The 19,341-nt window shown below is 41.7% G+C and overlaps 1 protein-coding gene across 2 annotated transcripts; it reads right to left on the bottom strand.

Moving 5' to 3' along the window:
- Nucleotides 1–101: 101 nt before the first annotated feature.
- On the bottom strand, nt 102–14,202 carry CNOT11 (CCR4-NOT transcription complex subunit 11). 2 transcript variants are annotated; one of them, XM_051806961.1, is made up of 7 exons: nt 13,723–14,196; nt 12,155–12,319; nt 7,639–7,791; nt 6,899–7,101; nt 5,919–6,121; nt 3,006–3,102; nt 102–436 (listed from the first exon to the last, which is right to left on the bottom strand). In XM_051806961.1, exons 1-7 carry the CDS (start codon nt 14,126–14,128, stop codon nt 239–241), a joined length of 1,425 nt encoding a protein of 474 aa, XP_051662921.1. In that variant the 5' UTR covers nt 14,129–14,196; the 3' UTR covers nt 102–238. The 2 variants fall into 2 exon arrangements, with proteins under 2 accessions (XP_051662921.1, XP_051662922.1); XM_051806962.1 differs by lacking the exon at nt 12,155–12,319 and having other exon boundaries at nt 13,723–14,202.
- Nucleotides 14,203–19,341: the final 5,139 nt, after the last annotated feature.

Here is a 19,341-nt window from a genome sequence, read left to right as displayed (position 1 = left end):
ATTAGAGCCTGAATCTCAGGACATACATACAACACACAAAGTTTAACCATAGTCAAAAATAGTGTAACATGTAACACATTTCACAGACTTTAACACGTGTATCAGAAAAATCCTTATTTATTGTTTAAATGCATAAAATGCTATTTATAATGTATTACATAATCCAGAGATTTAAGTTTAAAATAGACAATTAGTATAGAATGCTGGCACAAGGGGTTTTTTGCCAGTGACAGTCACTTTATTTTGAAGTTTTCATTTCTGATGGATTTTCCCCCGTGTCTAGTGTCTTCAGCAATCTGAAGAGGCCAGCTGCTTCTCGTATCCGACTGAACTCAATACAGAATGCTTGCACTTCTATAAACAAGTCCTGTACATTAATAATTTTGTTTCTGATTAAAGACTGAAGAAAGACACAAACAAGACGTACCAGGCGGTTCTGAAACAAAAGAGACATGGTTTCATAATCCAAACAAATGTCTGCAGCCTAGTCAGATAAAGGACTGTTGGCCCTCAGCAGTGCAAGTGAGGCATTTCAGGAGCAGTTTAGCTTCATCAGCTATCTGCTGCTTCAGCTTTTTCAATGAAAAAATTGAATCCTCTGCTTTATAGTTCTGTAGTTCTGGATACAGGAGCTTTCTCAAGATTAATCCCATGTATATATGAAGCACCAGACCCACCTATGCACTGCACTTAATTTGTTATGTAATCTCTGAATAAAGGCAGAAAGAAAGGATAATAGTTGAAGATGATGTCATCATTTGGGTCTTGCTTAGTCTTACTTTCTACAGTAACACTATAAAAAAAAAAAAAAATGAACAAGCTTCTATCTCAAAATTCCCATCACATTATCAAGGCACTCCAGATGGGAAGTGACAGAAACAGAACTGATTCCAAACTTCCTTCATGGAAAGTGCTCTGCTGCTGAATTAGCAGATGACCCTCTTGCTCTATCTTAGAAGGAAAGACAGTTCCAGGGACACCTAATCCAAGAATATGCCTCAGAGTTTATGGCTCACTTCCTGCCTGATCCAATGAAAAGAGGGGATCTTGGAAGTGTTCCTCCTTAAGAGCTGCTTAGGTAACACCTTGAAGAGCATGCTAGGAGTTGGGAAGTGAAGGCCCAGGAACTGGCACCTACAATTTGTCATACACAGATCCAGTCACTACTCTCTGCTTTACACAGAGCACATTCTTCCCCAAGGACAAAAGCAGATCTTTATCATTAAGTGGTCTCATACTACTTCATATTATGAGAAAGAGCTGAACCCAAACCTTTCTCTAAAAGCAACTCTATACATATATGATGTTTATCAGACAGAACTGAAGGACTTCATAGATTAAGTGTCCACAGCATTTAAGATTATTTGACACTAAATATAAGCTATCAGCTTTTTTTTTCAGGAAGTGAGTTTACTACTGCAAAATTTGCTACCTGTAACAAGAGAATTCAGAAACTGAACAACCGATTTCCTTCACTGCAATCAAACGGCATCATGCTTTCTCTGCAATACAAGTTAGTTACAAGAGTAACTTTAATAATTGAGGAACATGAAACTCGGAGCGAAAGAACAAATGCAAGATACTGGCTGACTCCCAGCCTCTGAGGATCATTTCCAATAGTAGTTTTGTACCATACTTTTCAAACAAAACATCTTATGTCTGTGAGGCCTTATACACATTAAGAAAGTGTTAGATCTCCCAAGCTCTGCATGCTGCTTAGGGATCAGTATGTGTTCCTTGACCCTCTATTCTTTTGTCCCACGTGTGCCTGAAGCACAGCTCCTACATGGTCTCTTTGAGCACGAGCCCCTTTGAGCACAGTGTCCCACTCTGGGCGTATTCTCAGCTGCAGTCCAGGTCTGCTGCTATTTTCCTGTTCCACTACCAAATGTAATAGGCACAGCTGCTATTCAGCAGGTCACAGGTCAAGTCACTCGTGTGTTTGGCAGAGTCTCAAAGCAGAGAAGCATCAGAAACCACCAGAAGATAACAAATGGTTAGTCACCATCTGGAAGGGTGCCAAGAACAAGACAGAAGGAGGGTTGCTGCTATCTCAAACCCCACTGCAACCCCACTCTCTGTACCATGCACACTTTTCATCTCTGTAGCTTAAGGATATAGTAGAGCTGGAGAAAGCACTAGAGAAGGACACCAAAAAAGCTTAAGGAACAGCTGCCTTGTTGCAAGAGAATAACGAGGCTGCAGTTCTTCAGTATTGAGAGGAAAAAGCTGAGGCAGGATTTGGTCAAGATTCACAAAGCCTTGGGTAAACTAAACATGGAACTATTTTTCACCAATGACATACCCAAGAAAACAAGTTCTACTGGTCACTTGGTGAAACCAACAGATCAGGAGAGAAGGAAGTACCTCACACAGCACACAGACAACCCTGCATGCTGAAGGTGTGGAAACCTCCCCAGGTTTCCCCTGATCCTCCCCAGTCAGGGATCCTTAAAATGGCTACGACTTGCATGCTGGTACTGAAGGAGCATGACAGGCTTGTGAAGTAGAGTATGGTCTTAGGAAGACAAAAGACTTGCAAGCTGTTACAGGTCACTATTGAAAAGCGAGACTTCCATGTGAGTTTTGTAACATCATCTCAGAGGTCTGGAAGTGTTGGGCACACTTGTATAGAATACAAGCTTGAAGCTTAAAACTAAGCAGAAGGCAAACTAATACTGGGGGAGAAAAAAAAGGGTGAGTGACAGATAAACCTTTTGGATGTAAGAACCCCAGTCACATAAAACTGCAGTTTTGCCAGGAAGAAATGTACGATGTCTACAGAAAAACAGGGAACAGTAATTACCTGTGAAGTCTTATAAAAAAGTGAAGAACCATCTGTTAAACACTATGTTAACTGTGTTAGGAAAGAAAATGTGCCTTTGAAATAAAGAAACAGTAAGACAGAATAACTTGATGCTTATCAGCCTTATAAAATCACAGCACATATTAAACAGAGCAATATATGGGACACTTTTTCCAAACCAATTTATTCCAGTACTCACCTGCATATATTTGTCTTTAATCTGTTCACAGGTGGAGATACAATTGGAGATATAAAGATGAATAAATTCAGGTGGGAGATCAACTGCAGTAGTAAGTCTGTTCAAATAAAAAATATCCAGTGGTTTATGAAACCATAATTTTAGTGATTCTCTTGCAAAACAAGTAAGTTAGACCTGTGATATTAGTTTATTCCCAGTCCTGTCATACAGAGCTGATTTCTGATAGCTTCCACAGACATTTCTACATATTTAAATTTCTTCATTAAGAGTCCAAAATATTTTATTTTAACTCTGACACAGAAGCTGAGTTAGATTGGTTTCTAGTATATCTGACACAGCTACAAACATTACACAAATGAGTCAGTGACACTACTTTCCAATTTACAACGAGGCCCTCTAGCTGTCTTGAGTACCAAGGCTCTTTGCAATAAGCACTGCAATACCGTTTTGCTTATTCATATTTGAATTTCATGTACTGATTCTAGATGCTGAAATCCTTCCTTATGTATACAACTGGAATAACTCCTTTGTTACTGCAAAATATCAGTTCTTTAGTTCCTTCAGCTGTAAGTTTCAGTCCTGGTATCTGGAGCAATATGAATCTCTACAGTTAAAATAAGAGACCCTGACTACATGAAAAAGTTAACTAAAGATTGATGATGCATGATAATCTCAGATGCTTCTTACTACAGAAGAATTGGAGAACTATTGCATCAAAGAATGGTACTGGTGTATTTTTAAGGGTTAACAGCAAAGCACACCTATTTGTGTTTTAACAATACTGACTACCAATGTATTGAGTTGCCACTGTTTCTTAAATGAAAGAGCAGTACAGCTCTTTTAAGATAACAACATATGCTAAATGTAGAACTGCCATAAGGTTACAACAGATTTTGACCCAAGTAAATCCAATCAGTCCTATCTCAAGTAGTGAAAAGGGGGCAATAGGGAAAAAGGTGCATGTTTTAGTTTCAAGTGCAGTTTCAATTTTTTGTCTTATTTCACTTAAAAATCAGTGTCTCCCTGTTTGCACTGACAGTCATTTGTCAGCTTGATAGTTGTTCCTATGGTAGCTGTGCTGTGGGAGAACCAGCATGCCTGGTGGTGTAGCTATCCTGGGCATTCAGGGCAGTAACTGCTGTCAGTCTGCACCAGTAGGGAGGGATTTGTTTCAGGTATGTTTCTTTCCTCAAATGATATTTAAGTGCAATTTGACCCTGCTGCAAAAAGACTGCTGAAGAAGGCTGATTTGGTAGTTCACATTCAGTAATTGCCATTCAGAAATGGAAGAATGTAAGACAGATGTACTTCTGTAGTTTGTGGGGATTAGCTGTCTGAGAAGTTTTCCTATTTAAGGGGCTAGCATTCTGTTAAGAAAAGGGGTTGTATCAATATGCAAAAGTTCTCAATGAAAACAGGGCCACCATTTAACAATAACACCTTTTGTTCACTTAAGCTGCATCAAGAATGCAAATTGGGATTAGGCAGATTAGCCACGTGGAATTAACTGTTTGTGGAGGATTCTCTAAATAGCTGCCCTTTGTCCTACTGTACTCTTCTATCTCCTACACAGGCATGCCTCAAGCAGGATCAAAATGAACATTTCCAGATGTCCTAATTAAACACAACTGCTCCCTCAGTCGGAAGAAAAGATGGAAGCTAGAGGTGAGGCTAAACTTTTAGGTATGAGAAAAAGAACATGAATTCTTGTGACCCATTAGAGGAGGTGTCAATCACTACAGTTCAAAAACAAACACATTCAGTAACTAACTGGTCATTTTGCAAGGCAGGAACTAAACCTGCAGCTTCCTGGGACATAGGACATCTACTTGCTAGGGAAATTTATATATTAACCAGAACCTGAGGTCTGAAGGAAACATTCAGACATATTATAGATTGCAGTGACAGACTCTCTTAAGTGACACCATTTTAAATACTGTTTTGAGCTCAATGTATCAGTTTGATAAAATAATCTTCTAGCAGACATCAACTCCAGCTGAAGTTATGTACAACAGGGCATGTATTTCCCTATTCTTTTCAAAGGAGAAACATTTTGCTAATATTAGAGAGTAATACAGTGTTTTCTAAAGAAAATAAGACTCTCCATTCTTGGAGCAGGGACTGAAAGATTAACTAGCAAAGCACCTGTGCAAGAAATTAGCTTTTTACCATACCTAATATGGTATGTTATGAATAATTAATATAAAATTATTTTAATTTAAACAATTATATAAAATTATAATTAAAATAAAGTGTAATATATACCTCCAATATCACATCTTTCTCCTGGGAAATTGTGAGGGTTTTTTCCCGTTGCAATTTTGCTGCTGCTAATAGGAAACTGTTAACATTACAGTTATATTTTAAAATAGCAAGGCTGTAAAAAGGAACTTAAAAACTGGCAGTGTTCTCTCAACTCAGCACTGAAGATGTTTGAGAGGTCCAATTCTTTAATACCCACCCTCAACTAACTTTATAAACTTAGTCGGGACTAAAATAAGAGGTTTTTTTTCCTTAAACTATAGGCACCACCAATAAGGAACTACAGGAAAGGAAGTAAAGCCTTTATGAAAGAAACAGCATTAGACAGTCCAGTAGTCATAAAAAGCAACAAATCCACAGCACACTCTTCCTTTCAGGATTAATCAGAGAACACTGAGACTTATTATTAAAACCGTATGAAACAAAATCCAACAAAAACACCATAAATAAATTGAAAAGGGAATGACAGGTTGATACTCTTTTCCTACACTGTAATCTGACTAGCTATTTCTTCCCTTCCTGTTACTTTTGGTAGTGTTTGGAATGCATCTAAATACAGCCCTGTGGCCAGCCTCACAATCACTTAGTAACTGTTCATTTATTTGTTTTACATACTTAGCAAAACCTTGGTATATTTAAGATCATACTCACCGATTTACAACTTCCATTGAATGTAAGGACATGTCCATGTTGACCAAGACAGAAAAATACTCTGTTATTTGACTAGATTGCATTAGTTTCAGCAACATTTCTATAGCTACTAAAGGATTGTTTTCAACCAGGTCTGGCAATTTGGCAGGAGTGAGACCAATATGGTAAACAAGCTTGGGATCCTTTTCCAATTCTCCAAGGAGCTGTGAAGAAAAAAAACAAACAAAAAAACCCAAAAACTCTCGGTTTGTTTTTCCTCAACTATTCATGTTACTGTTTGAAGAAACTACTACAATACATTTAAGATACAGGAGAATGATAACCCTTAAGATAGAGGCTTCTCAACTGAAAGAACACCGGAGGTCTACTTTAGAATTTCCATGTACAGACAACCGTGGCCATAAAACCTTTAATAAGGCATTTAGCAGTCTTTCATCAGTGGGTGGTAAAGAAGAGAAAAAAAAACCACATGAAAAGTTTCAGCCTTCTTTAGTTTCCTGTCCAGCAGAAGAAAATCTAAATTTCAGGTTCACTGTTGTCAGAAAGAGTTCTGCAAATAAGGGTTATTTTTATAGTGTTAGCATAATGATTATGAAGAAAAGCCCACTGAAATCAGGGGTAATATTATCAAATTGAGAAAAAATAAATAATTTGGTGTTGGTATTTCTGAAATAATTATTTATCAACAGCTTCCACAGAAGCATGAATAACTCAGTTATATGAAGATTTTTCCATGCAGAAAAATATCGGTGTCACTTATTGATTAACTGTAACTACATCCAGTCACTGTTAGGAGTTTAAGGATTTCTTCCTAAATAATACAAACCCAAGTCAAAATTCTTGGGTTTTCACAATTTGAAGTACTTGGAGTTTCCTGAATCCAAACACAGATCATTTAAAGTGCTCAAAGTTTTCTAAAATACATGAGTTAGACAGCTTGTTAGGGGATCATTTTAGACAGCAAAGTGCATCATACTTACCTGTGTTTGCTGTGGGGAAGTCAAAGGACTTTTAAAAGCTTTTGCCATGATTCTTTTTATCTCCACTCCAGTGCTGTTCTTAACACACATTGATTTATCCCACTGAATTGTGTGATCTGGCTCGATGGGATTTAACCATGCCAATTCATCCTCACAGATATGGAGTGGAGGCGGTGGTCGAATAAACTCTGGTCGGAAGTGACCTAAAATGGCAACAAAGTGAAATGTTTTCTTAGGCTGTGGGTATTTGGTTTTACATCAGTACAAAAAGAATGCCCAAAGCCCCTATGTCTTTAAGCCACTATAACACTGAGAACAGCATTACAATCCCATTTGCCTCCCAGAAAAACATTTATTTATGATTTTTAGTGATACCATTACACATCAGTCTGTTTTTCCTCTTGATTCAGATCACTGAGTTACTGATCCCATGGTCTTTTCCCCCTCACGCTTCCTTGGGAGGTGTTACCAGCCAGTGCAGATCTTAGTGCAGGGTCTAAGATCTGTTAGCCAACAGACGACGTGGGGAAGAGCTTGAAGACAGACTCCAGATTTTTCAAAGTCTGAAAATGTGAATGCTATGGAATCTGATCTACAGATAGCCTGACAGTGCAGTTTTGTGCTGTTTCCTTCATCTTAACTCCCATTTCATACTTTTCAATTCCATTATATTTTATCTGAAGAAGTGGAATAACACAGCATGTTACGTTACAGAAACAAAGATGTGAAAATGCACATACTTTCTATAGGAGGTTTTGGTCCACTCACTAAGGCTTCTGTGATCTGGGAAGCAACAGAGCTGTCAAAACCAGAGTTGGAAGAATCTGGGTCAGGATCACTGAGAATGCTGGGGAAGCTGGCCTTGCTCTGTGTTGGCAACTCGGACTGGCGTTCTGAAAGAAGAATATTAAAGCATAAAATTGAAACAGAGGTGCCTTGAATACTAAAGGTAGAGAAAAACAAGCAGCTTTAAAAAAAAGAACAAGGTTAAAAAAAACCCCAGATAACATCAACATGCAATTTAGTACAGCATCAGGCAGCTAGTAGTGAAAGTGCCAGCTGACAGGCAAGGGACTGAAGTATGCAGCAAGGATAAAGAAGAAACAGAAATTAATCTTAAACTTAGTCTTTGCTCTAGAAAAGGTAGGTAACTGATGTAATCTGCATCCAAAAGCACATTATTAGGTTCCCATGCTACTCCTGAAAGAGTTCACATGGTGTATCTAATTTTGTAATCACTTACTCTCAGAGCAGGAAAGTGAGAAATCTACATGGATCCATTCACAGAAGACAATGGTCATACTAGACCTGAAGTCAGCTATTCAAATTCACCCAACACATTTCCGTGGCATTGCCTAACCTACTGGTGCATTCACTGTCAAGCCACAGTCAATGCTCCTATGGAAAACAATGGGAGTTTTAACTGTTATGTGATTCTAGAGAGATTGTCATCAAAGCAAACCTGAAAGGAGCTGAAAGTGTCCCTTTGAAGGCCAAACCATGGAACATAAACAGGTTACACAAAAATAATATTAAGGTTAGTATATACAGCCAAAGACTTGAAGAAAAAGTGGCCAGAAAGAAAATATGGAGGCTCAATACTCGCTCACATTGTCAGATTTTTATGTGCTCTTCTGTCACAATCTATCACTCTTCTGTATCTGAAGACTTGATGGCTAATCTTCTATGTACTATTTGGAGAGATCATGTTTTCCATTGCTTTGGCAAAAAAACTCCAAAGAACAAAAACCAGAAAAATCCCCACTACAGAAACACTACCTGACACTCCTCCCTCCCAGCCCATTAACACAGAACACCAGGAAGCAGATTAAGCCTTAAGCAATCTGAAGTCCAAAATTGTTGGTACCACACAAGAAAGCCCTTGAAGAAGTTCTACATGAAACTAAACACCACTCCTTTTCCTAGCTAATTGAGTGTAGTGCTGTCATATTTTGTGTGCCCTAACACTTCTAAGCTAAGTGTGCTTGCTCCTTTCTGTGCAACCATGTTGATGCTTCCCAGCTTCCCACGCACATGAACTATTTCATATGACTCCAACCAAATCTGCAAGAGATGCCAAAACTGTAACAAAAGGATCATCAAAACAAAGTACCACCCAGTGCCTTTCTGTCCTACCTTACCCAACTATTTCAGATAATGCAAATATTTGCATATATACTCATCAAAGCAGCACACTAGGGTATGTTTTTCTATTAAAGGCAACAACTAGCATACTTTTCAGTTATTTAAACAAAAAACCATTTTAAAGGCAAAGTCCAAATGAGCTGGTTAATAAAACATGTCTTCTACTTAATAAATTGTTTCAAACTCCATCTCCTGAGTACTTTCACTTAGCCACTGGACAGAAGGGCTGATTTAACAAATGAAGTGCAGGAGTGAAGGGGAGACATTGGGTGGGTTTTTTCTGGTTTTTTTCATTTGTACTCTAGAACTTAAATTCGCCAGTCAGTAAGTCACTAATTTGTTTGTAACCTCATAATCTGAAATTATTACTGATGCTTAACTAGAAATATTTCAATTCACAGATTTCAGAAGTCTGCCCAAGCCCTTAGTTATTTGCACTGAAGCTCAGTTCACCCTCACTGCTTTGAGAATTAGGGCTGAATCAATAGGTTCAGGTAAGCAGAAGTAAGAATTAGAACAAGGTATTTAACAGAAAATAATATAGCACCTTAAACTAAGACATTTAAATTTTAAAAATTTAAACTGAAAACAAACCCTTAGGTTCCTCTATGGAGCTTTTTTTTTCTTTTTACAGGTAAAAAGAAACTTCCTTTGATTCTTAAAGAAAGCTCTACAATGTATTAAAAACTTTAATACAGGTCAGTTACTCCCAGATCAAACAAGGGTTAGCAGTCACTTAGGAGTACTTTGCCAGAAGACCCATCCCTTCAACTAGGAGAATATTACATTTTTGATAGGATAACACACCACATCATTTAGGGCAATACCAAAGCTTGAATTAGTTCTCTGTAGATCAAAGGGAGAAGAGAACAGAGCAAGTCTTAATACTCATTCCCAAAATACTCTATCCAGCATTCTATTTTTTTTTTCTGGGAAGGGGAGATGGGAGGCAGATAAACACTAGAAATAAAAAAGAAGATCAAAAATAGAAATACTACCATACAGCTACAATTGTCACAGTGAGTTCAGAAGACAAGCCAAGTGTTTTTCCTCCCTTTAAAAAACACAAGGATTGGAAAAGATAAACTGATTGAAAAAGTTAATGCTTTCTAAGTTATTTCAGTTGATTTTGCAGGTATATGCTAAAGCAAGTCAAAATCATCCTGCTCTAAATACCCCTCAATTCATCTCAGGGACGACAATTCTGAAGGGCTACCAAGTCTTCCAGTTGTTACATTCTGTGAAATATGGAGGGGGGAAGTGTAAACACAACACCACAACCATTGCATCTACTGTGCCATCATCCTACACCAGCTTCATCCTGCATACTCAATCATTAGGAGAAATATACTGAACACTTGTGAAAGAAATCACACTTTCCAAAACAAGCAAAATATTTATCTTCTAAGAAAGTGATTAGAGAGCAGACTCTAGGGAGTTCTAGGCAGTTCTAGGGAGCTCCAGCAAGAAGCCTGAGTAAAACAGCATAAACTTTTTCAGATGCAGCTGATTTTTTACATAACTCCTACTACTACTCATAAGCAATTAGTTGTGCATGTTTACTGGATTATTTAAACAATTATACGTGCACATCTCACAGGGTTTAATTTTACAAAGCACCATCAATGACTTTGTATTGTACTTTCAGCCACCATTGACTTGTGTTTTAAAAAAGAGCAAATTAAAATACGTGGCCTGGAGTACCCATTCATCCAACTACCATTTTGAGGCTGCCCAGAGAAGCTGTGGATGCCCCATCCCTGGGAAGTGTTCAAGACCACGTTGGACAGGGCTTTGAACAACCTGGTCTAGTGGAAGCTCTCTCTACCCATGGCAGGGGGGTTGGAACTAGATGATCTTTAAGGTCCCTCCCAACTCAAACCATTCTCTTATCCTGTGATTTCATTTGTAGTATGAACAAACTCTTCAGAAGGCAAACACAGTACCAAGGGCAAAACAAATAAAAACAAAGGAAAAAATCATCTCCAGGCTTCTTAAAGCATCACATATGTCTTATGGTAAAAATCAAGTTACCTGGAGTTTCACAGAATCTGAATTTGCTAAAGTATTCTGGAAAATACAGACAGGATGAACAAAACAAGAACCAGAAGGGTTTGTCTTGCCCATGATGGTGTGTTAGAGTGTTGAATCTGCATTTTCAAAAGATCCCACAGTCTGGAAATAGCAGCCAAGGAGGACACCAGAGGACATTTGTATGCTGTGAATGAGGGACAGTGTACCACAGCATCACAAGTCAATGTCAGAGTCTAGAGAAAAAAATTACAATACCGAGATACTACTGCAGGACAGAGAAAGTCTAAATAGTGCAATAAACCACATTGTACTGATACAGAAGTGGGATGGTCAGTTTTCAAGCAAGCAGATCTATTTGCACATACCTAGAGAAAAAAAAACAGTATTTTTTGGTGTTCAAACCGGCACCTTCTTCCCAACAATATATTTCAGATTAGCTCCAGATGTGACTCATCAGTCAATGTGACCTGAACAATCACATCCTCCTCATGTTCTCCTGTCAAAGGATAAGCATCACATTGCTTTTCTTTTCAATCTAGCAAAAGTGGATCACTTTCCCACTCTTGAGCTAATGCTGCAAGATGTAACTTTATAATAAACTGATAATATAATTGTAATAAGTAATAGTCAATTTGCCAGGTACAGCTGAAGTACTGGTACAAGACAGCAGTGTGACAGCTATGCTTTTTCTCTCACACTAGAAATATTGCAAAGGGTGAAAAGGGATAAAAATACAGAAAAAAACACCCACAAAATAAAACAAAAAACTTCCACCCTTAAAAAAACCCAACAAACCACAAAGCTTTAGATTAACACCTTCCTATACTTGCAAAATGCTCTCATATTTAAGGCAGTGGCATACATGCTTAAAAAGCTACTTTTAAGGAGGATAAGAGCTAAGGTGTAACATCTGCTTGAAGTTTCTCCATGTGCTGGAACAAGGGCTTGAAGACACTACAGCACAGTTCAAACTTTTCCAGATTTAGGACAGATGAGAGTGTTTCTCAGGTAACTCACAGTCATGGTACGATCACAGTTTCCATTCATAAGAGAACCACAGCCACAAACCTTCCTTACCTGCTAATGCCAGCTGAAGCCCGCTTATATCCACTGACTGGGCCATGTTCCCCACATCCATTGCAGCAATCTGCCGAGGAGTCTTCTTGAACAGCTCTCTAGGAGGGGCCAACATCAGTTGAGAAAGAAAGAATTTTTCTGGAGGAGTTATGGGAGGTAAGAAGCCTGTGGACACACAGTGAAAAACAATTCCTGGTTTTTAATGCAGGAGCATTAACAGTTTCCATGTGCTTCTTGTATAACAAGCAAAACTAAAATGCAAACTGATGTATTATTTATGGCAAGGTCAGTGCAGCTGGAGAGTCTGTGTGCACACAGAAAATTGTTACCCACTCAGTTCCTAAAGCAATGCAAAATGCAGCACTACACTGATCACTGTTATGCATCTTGACATCCAAATCTGAGGCTAAGTCACTCACAGTGGTTTATTCACACACTTTACAATCCAGACAACCAGTGAGCTACTAAGTATGACCTTACATCACAATTCACAGAATCAGAGAATGGTTTGGGTCGGAAGGAACCTTAAAGACCATCTTGTTCCAATCCCTCTGCCACAGGCAGGAATACCTTCCATTAGACCAGGTTGCTCAGAACTCCATCCAGCCTGGCCTTGAACACTTCCAGGGATGGGGCATCCACAGCTTCTCTGGGCAACCTGTTCCACTGTCTCACCACCTGCACAGTAAAGAACTAATATCTAATCTAATATCTAATATCTAATCTAATATCTAACTAATATCTAATCTAAACCTAGTCTCAGTTTGAAGCCATTCCCCCTTGTTCTGTCACTACAGGTCCTTGTAAAAAGGTCCATCTCCGTTTTTCTTATAGTCTCCCTTCAGGGACTGCAATGAGGTCACCGTGAAGTCTTCTCTTCTCCAGGCTGAACAAATCCAATTCTCTCAGCATTTCCTCGTGCTGAGAGGTGCTCCATTCTCCTAATTAACTTGGTGGCCCTCCTCAGGACTCCCTCCAACACGATATTTTTTTCAGAAACCGATTTACACAATGCTGTCATACTTGTATTTACTGAAGAGGGGGAAAGTGTTTCACATACTTGTCTCTAAGAGGTTTGTTTCACAGCTTCAAAGCTGTCAGAAGCCTCTTATCACCTCCAGGTTTTTGTAATGGCTTTCTTCTAAAAAATTCTGTGTTATCACAGAATCAGTTAAGTTAGAAAAGACCTCTGAGATCATCAAGTCCAAACAATGACCAAACACCACCACGACAATTAGACCATGGCACTAAGTGCCATGTCCAGTCATTCCTTAAACACCTCCAGGGACGGTGACTCTACCACTTCCCTGGACAGTCTATTCCAATGTCACATCACCAACCCCCACCTGGCTACAACCTCCTTTCAGGCAGAGAGTAATAAGGTCTCCCCCGATCCTCCTCCTCTCCAGGCCAAACAGCTCCAGTTCCCTCAGACAGATGCAGAGCGCGGTGAGGTCCCTGTAGGCGGCCTGTCTGACACCGAGCCTGGAGCCGCCGGCCGTGCAAACTCCCACGGCTTTTCCCGGGAGGGCCCCCGCGCCGCCCGCTGCCCCGGCGATGGGACACACCTGAGAGCGGGGTGCGCTCCGCCTCGTCGCCGCCGCGCTCGGGCGCGGGGTTGAGCAGGTGCGCGAAGACGGCGGCGAAGGGGTTGGCGGCGAGGGGCTCGGTGCGATACATCTCCCACAGCAGGTACAGCGCGGTGAGCCGCTGCGCGGGGCTGGGCAGCAGGTCGGGCTGCTGCAGCAGCAGGACGAGCACCGAGCCCAGCCGGAAGTGCTCGGCCTTCCCGAAATAGTGGTGGAAGGCGCTGGAGAGCCCCTCGAAGGTGCTGCCGCCCGCCTCCTCCGACACGATGCTCAGCAGGCTCGACAGCTCCTTCGGCGACAGGCTCATCCTGCCGCCCGCCGCCGCCTCGCCCGCCTCCGCTCCCACCTGCGTGCCGAGCGCGGGGCTCCCGCCGCCCCCGGGCATCCGACCCCGACCACCGGCCCGGCTCCACCACCCTCCCCGCTACCTGCGCTTTACGGCGCTGCCGTAAAGCTACCGGGGCGTTCCGGGGGCGGTGGCGGGGCGGCGCGTGCGGCCGGGTCGCACCGGGATTGGCCCGGGCGGCCCCGCGGGGGCGGGGCGTTGGCCCGCGCGGTCCCGCGGGGAGCCGGCAGGGGGCGCCGGCAGGGGCGCGTGGCAGCGGCGGGGCCGGGCGGGAGGGGCTGTGGGGAGCGCGGAACGCGGCGGGGCCGGGCGGGAGGGGCGGTGGGGAGCGCGGAACGCGGCGGGGCCGGGCGGGAGGGGCGGTGGGGAGCGCGGAACGCGGCGGGGCCGGGCGGGAGGGGCGGTGGGGAGCGGGGAACGCGGCGGGGCCGGGCGGGAAGGTGATGTGGGGAGCGGGGAACGCGCCGCTCCCCGGCCGGGGATGCTCGCGGTCTGCAGCGGGGCCCCGCCTCCTCGAGCCGCCATCGCTGCTTCCCTCGCCCTGCCCGGCTGTGCGTCCGGGGGTTTTCGCTGGCCGAGGAACACCTCGTGGCCGTGCCGTTTAACGGCGGAACGGTTACACCATGGATTGGGTCCATTGAAGGGTCTGGAGCACAACTCCCACGAGGAGCGGCCGAGAGAGCTGCGGCTGTTGAGCCTGAGAAGAGCAGGCTCGGGGTACCCTGACAGGAGGTTGTAGCCATGTGGGAGTCGGCTCCTTCTCCCAGGCAACCAGTGACAGGACAAGAGGACATAGGCTCAAGCTGCGCTAGGGGTGGTTTAGGTTGGACATTAGGAGGAATTTCTTCACAGAAAGGGTGATGTGACATTGGAATGGGCTGCCCGAGGAGGTGGTGGAGCGCTGTGCGATATCCCACTGTAGGAAGGGAAGCCTCACCCCTGGCACCTTCCCCTGTCACCACCCTGAATGGGCGTGAAGGCATGTTCCATACACTCAGAGGCTCTGTGTGTCCCTGGGACACACAGGGACAGGAAAGAGACGCCAGGGCTGTGTTCCAGCCGGCAGCCGTGGCAGTCTTGCCTTGCCTTGCCTCTGGTGTTCAAAGGGAAGGCTATGTTAACCTGCTCCTGCTGCCCATCTCCGTCCTGCCCGAAGTGCATCCTGGAGGGCTGGTGTTCATCCGTTTCTTCCATGGTCCAGTTCAGTTGAGAATATCCACTTTGCTAATGGGGCTCTCAGTGGAGCTGAAGAGCTGATAGTGAGCATCAGTGTCTGGGAGCTGGGCATGGAATCCCATCTCTGTTAAGTGGGATGATCTCTTTCACTGGCTTATCCTATGGAAGTTCATCTGGCAGGACAGCAACTCACAGGTGCAACCTGAATAAGTGCTGAGGTCATGGCCTGGACAAAGGGCTTTCTGTGGAATGTGCTGAGAAGAGAAGGGCTTGAGAAGTTCTGAGAGCAGGCACTGATTCTTGTAGTATCAGTACTCCACCCAAGTCACCCAGCCCAGAAGACCTTGGCTTTCCAGTTAGCCATACTGATGTAAGAGGTGGGATTCAGTTTCTAAAATAAATTGAAAGCTCATGTTCTTCATATAGATCAAATAACAGAGGTGATCCCTGATTCACATTACTGATGGGAAGGAAACCCAGATACCAAAGGTGTAAAGGGTACATATACAGCTGTTAAAAAAATTATGGTTTGGGGAGAAAAAACAGGGTCTACAGCCTGTGAGGCAGGATCTGAAAGCCTTGTTGATAGAGCAGCTACTCACTAGTGGACTGGATCACACTGAGAGGTCTGCTTGCAAGATACACTGCTAGAATAGTAAAGTAGATGGAAGAGGATGCCAGTGAGCTGCCTCACATGGCCAGCATATTCAAGGACACAAAGGATTACTTGGAAGTTTAGGCCAATTTAGAATTTACAACACTGCAGCAAGGACTTCAATTGTAAGATTTGGGAAGAAGATCAAAGTATTGCAAATTGCTGAGGAAGTAAACTGTGTATGTGTGTGCTAGGGTGAGCTGGAGAACTTGGGAAAGCATGGACCTCAGACTGACCAGCAGATTTTCTGTTTCTGATGTGCTGGCAAAAGTTGTATTTATTCATTTTGGGGATGAAGTTTATGGTTAGAAATGATCACGTCTAAAATTGTGCCTTAAATTGAGGACAGTTTGCTGGGTGCTAATCACCCAGCAATCCACCTGAACAAACCTGTGGCACTTCTGTCCGGGTTGTCTTTTTTGTACAGCCTGCTCCCAATAACAAGCTCTGCTGAAGACATCAGAGCAAAAAGAAGAAACATGTTTGGAAAATGAAAGCTGCCTCTTCTTTTCCTGTAAATTTCAGAAACATAAGCCACTCTGATGTTGTGCTTACTGGAATAATGTAAGCAGAACTGCAGAAATGGACTTTGGAGCAATAGAAAGTTTCCCCAATGACTAAGATAGCAAAGAAGTTGTGTGACTCATGTGCTCACTAATGCAGCCATCTGAAATTATTCTATCCAAATTAAAAGGTTTCTGGTCAGAACAGGAAAGCTAACAGTTTAGAAGAGGGAATACTTTATAGGAAGTGGGATGGATACAAGCATTAATTGACAAAGGCAATTTTGAAGTCAGAATGATTTTAAAATAGATTACCATTTCAGGGCTGGAAAATCCTTAACCTAAGGAAAAGATGGGGGTAAAATACTCTTGGGGTATGAAGTGTACTGCAGAAGAATGTTTCTGTGACTGCACAGGGCACTGTATTTTTTGGACACATGAGTGTGTTGGATATTCTTAGGCTCAAAACGTGTAATGAAGCAAGAGTATGTGATACTAGTGCAGACTCAAATAAAATGAGTTCTCAGCCAGATTTGATTTCTGAAATGGATCACATTGCACTCAAGGAGGAGGCTTGGGGCCCCCTGCTACCTCAATGGGTCAGGGGGGTCGGATTCCGGAGGAGATACCTCACTGCAGCACAGTCTCACATTGTAAAGGGAACAGTTCATTTTTATCCCTTTGCAGAATGACTCCTCTGGGAGCAGGCTGAGCTATTCCATTTCTTTTAGATGGCTTATAAAATGGCTATTAAATAGTCAATACAAGTATAAAATATACCTGTCATTCTTTACGTTTGGGTTTGAATAAGAACCTCAGTAAAAATCATGGTTTTGAGTTCCTAAAGAGGGTTGAAGGGATTGGGGTTATACTTAAATTACTGACTCTGAGTTTACTTGTGTAACTCTGTCCTGTTGGCTCATAAATGTTGATAGAAATGCAGAGATTCCAGATGAAAAATGACAGACAATCTAGTTTGGAAGGTAAGCCTTTCCAAATACAAATACACCTTTACTAATTATTTGACCATTAGTATGCTATTATTTTAGTATTTAAAAGAACATCAGCCTCTGATAAATAGTAATTGCTACTGGAAAATTAGATTCACAACCAAGGGAGAACATTGAGATTTCCTGAGCTAAGGGAGAGGCTGTGTCATTTGACCATGGAAGTTGTTTTTCCTTCTTTCCTTGTTAAAATTGATTATATTATTGTTTGTTATTGTATTTTAGATGATGCATAAGGAACACAAACTGCATTGCAGGCAATAGGAAAAAACTACTAATGAAGGATCAATACAAAAAGACAACATTTAAAAGGAGAAAAAAACGTGTTAAAAAGACGTATTGACTTGCTGTGCAGCAAGTATTTGAGTTTCTTCTAGCAAAGAGGCTGAATACCTAGGAAACAACTCCTTTCATTTGGGAAGGACACAGTAGGAAGGAATTAAATCACACCTTAAAGGGTAAATTAAAGCACTTCCAGATTGTTGTTTATTCTCATGAGAATTCTCTCTTGTACACAAATTCCTTTCCATAGGAGTTTAAGTAACCCATCCTGTCTACAGTGTATTTTAAGTAGCAACATATCAGAGAGAGGAAGGAGTAGAAGCATTTTGTATGCATTTCTTCATGTGTGTCTTTCTAGTGACAATTGCATGTTTTTCTTACTAGTTCATCTCTTCAACTCAAAACACAAGATAGGACCACCAATGCAGAAACAGATTTTGTTATTCCTAGAGTAATCAACAGTATTGGCATGCTAACAATGCCTAAAAGTCTTCCTGAATAACTGCATGAGAACACATCTTCACTTATTAGTCAGCCCTCAAAGCTGCCAAGGCATCTTGGATACAGCTTGAAAAGCACTTAAGAAACACCAAAAATATCACTTGCATGAATGGCTTCATAAGTGCTGAACACTTGAAATAAATATGTTTGTTGCTGAATTCCTTTAACTACTGTGAGTTTAGTGATAATTCTGGGTTTTTTTAAGCCAGTATTCACATGGCAGATGCTCACACATGTAAATTAATGTTTTCTTGAGTGTTGGACACTTCCAGAAGAGATGGAATTGGCCTGATTTAAATAATGGTGACACTCCAGCAGGGTCGTATTGGCACATAAAAGCAGCATAAAGTATGGCTATTTGCACATGTATCTTTGCATAGACTCTTCTTGTGATGAGGAAACCCTTCCTTGATAACTCAGAAACACGTTTTCCTCCAAAAACTATTTGAAGCAAAATAATATTTTCATTTGTCCTTTCTTTTGTGGCTCTTTATTCAGACAGGATTTTTTTTTAATCCATTTGTAATTTTAAAATAACTGAGCATATGTTTTGCGTGAAAACATTCAGTCTGTGCATCACTCAGGAGCTCTTCACCGTGAACTTTAATTTGAGCACTCAGCGTTTTTAATATGAGCTGTGCAATTGCACATCTGACTCAAATGGAACTATTTCCGTTCCCTGGCTCCATGACTTGATTTGTGCTTTATGGTTCTGTTTTAATCCGAAATCAATTTCAGTTGAATCTTTAGCTTTGCAGATAACATTGCAGGAGGAAGTACTTTATGTTTAAACTGCAAATTTGAAATCCACCTTCTGAAAGAATATTCAGTAATTCTGAGTTGATTAGGGAACTCTTGTCGAGGAAGTGGGAGATTCAGGTTCTCCTTCTTCCTCTGCCTACAGGGTTTTAAACTCCAGCACAGGCTATGGCTATTAGGAGTAGAGGGGACTCTTCATCTCCTCTGGCTGACGTTACCTTGTGTAATTACAGAGATTGAAGATTCACTGCAAGGGAAGGAAGCAAAAGCAAGGCCTGATGGTTTCAGTGAGTGTGTGTTTGGTGACATGCAGCGTGGTGGGTGGTCTGTGTTCTAGTCCTGCTCCAGGAACAATGCAAACATGTGCTC

Source organism: Manacus candei, unplaced genomic scaffold, assembly GCF_025592945.1.
Source record: "Manacus candei isolate 608988 ecotype Guabito, Panama unplaced genomic scaffold, ASM2559294v1 h1tg000069l, whole genome shotgun sequence".
NCBI lineage: Eukaryota > Metazoa > Chordata > Aves > Passeriformes > Pipridae > Manacus > Manacus candei.
This window is presented reverse-complemented; position numbering and strand designations above follow the sequence as displayed.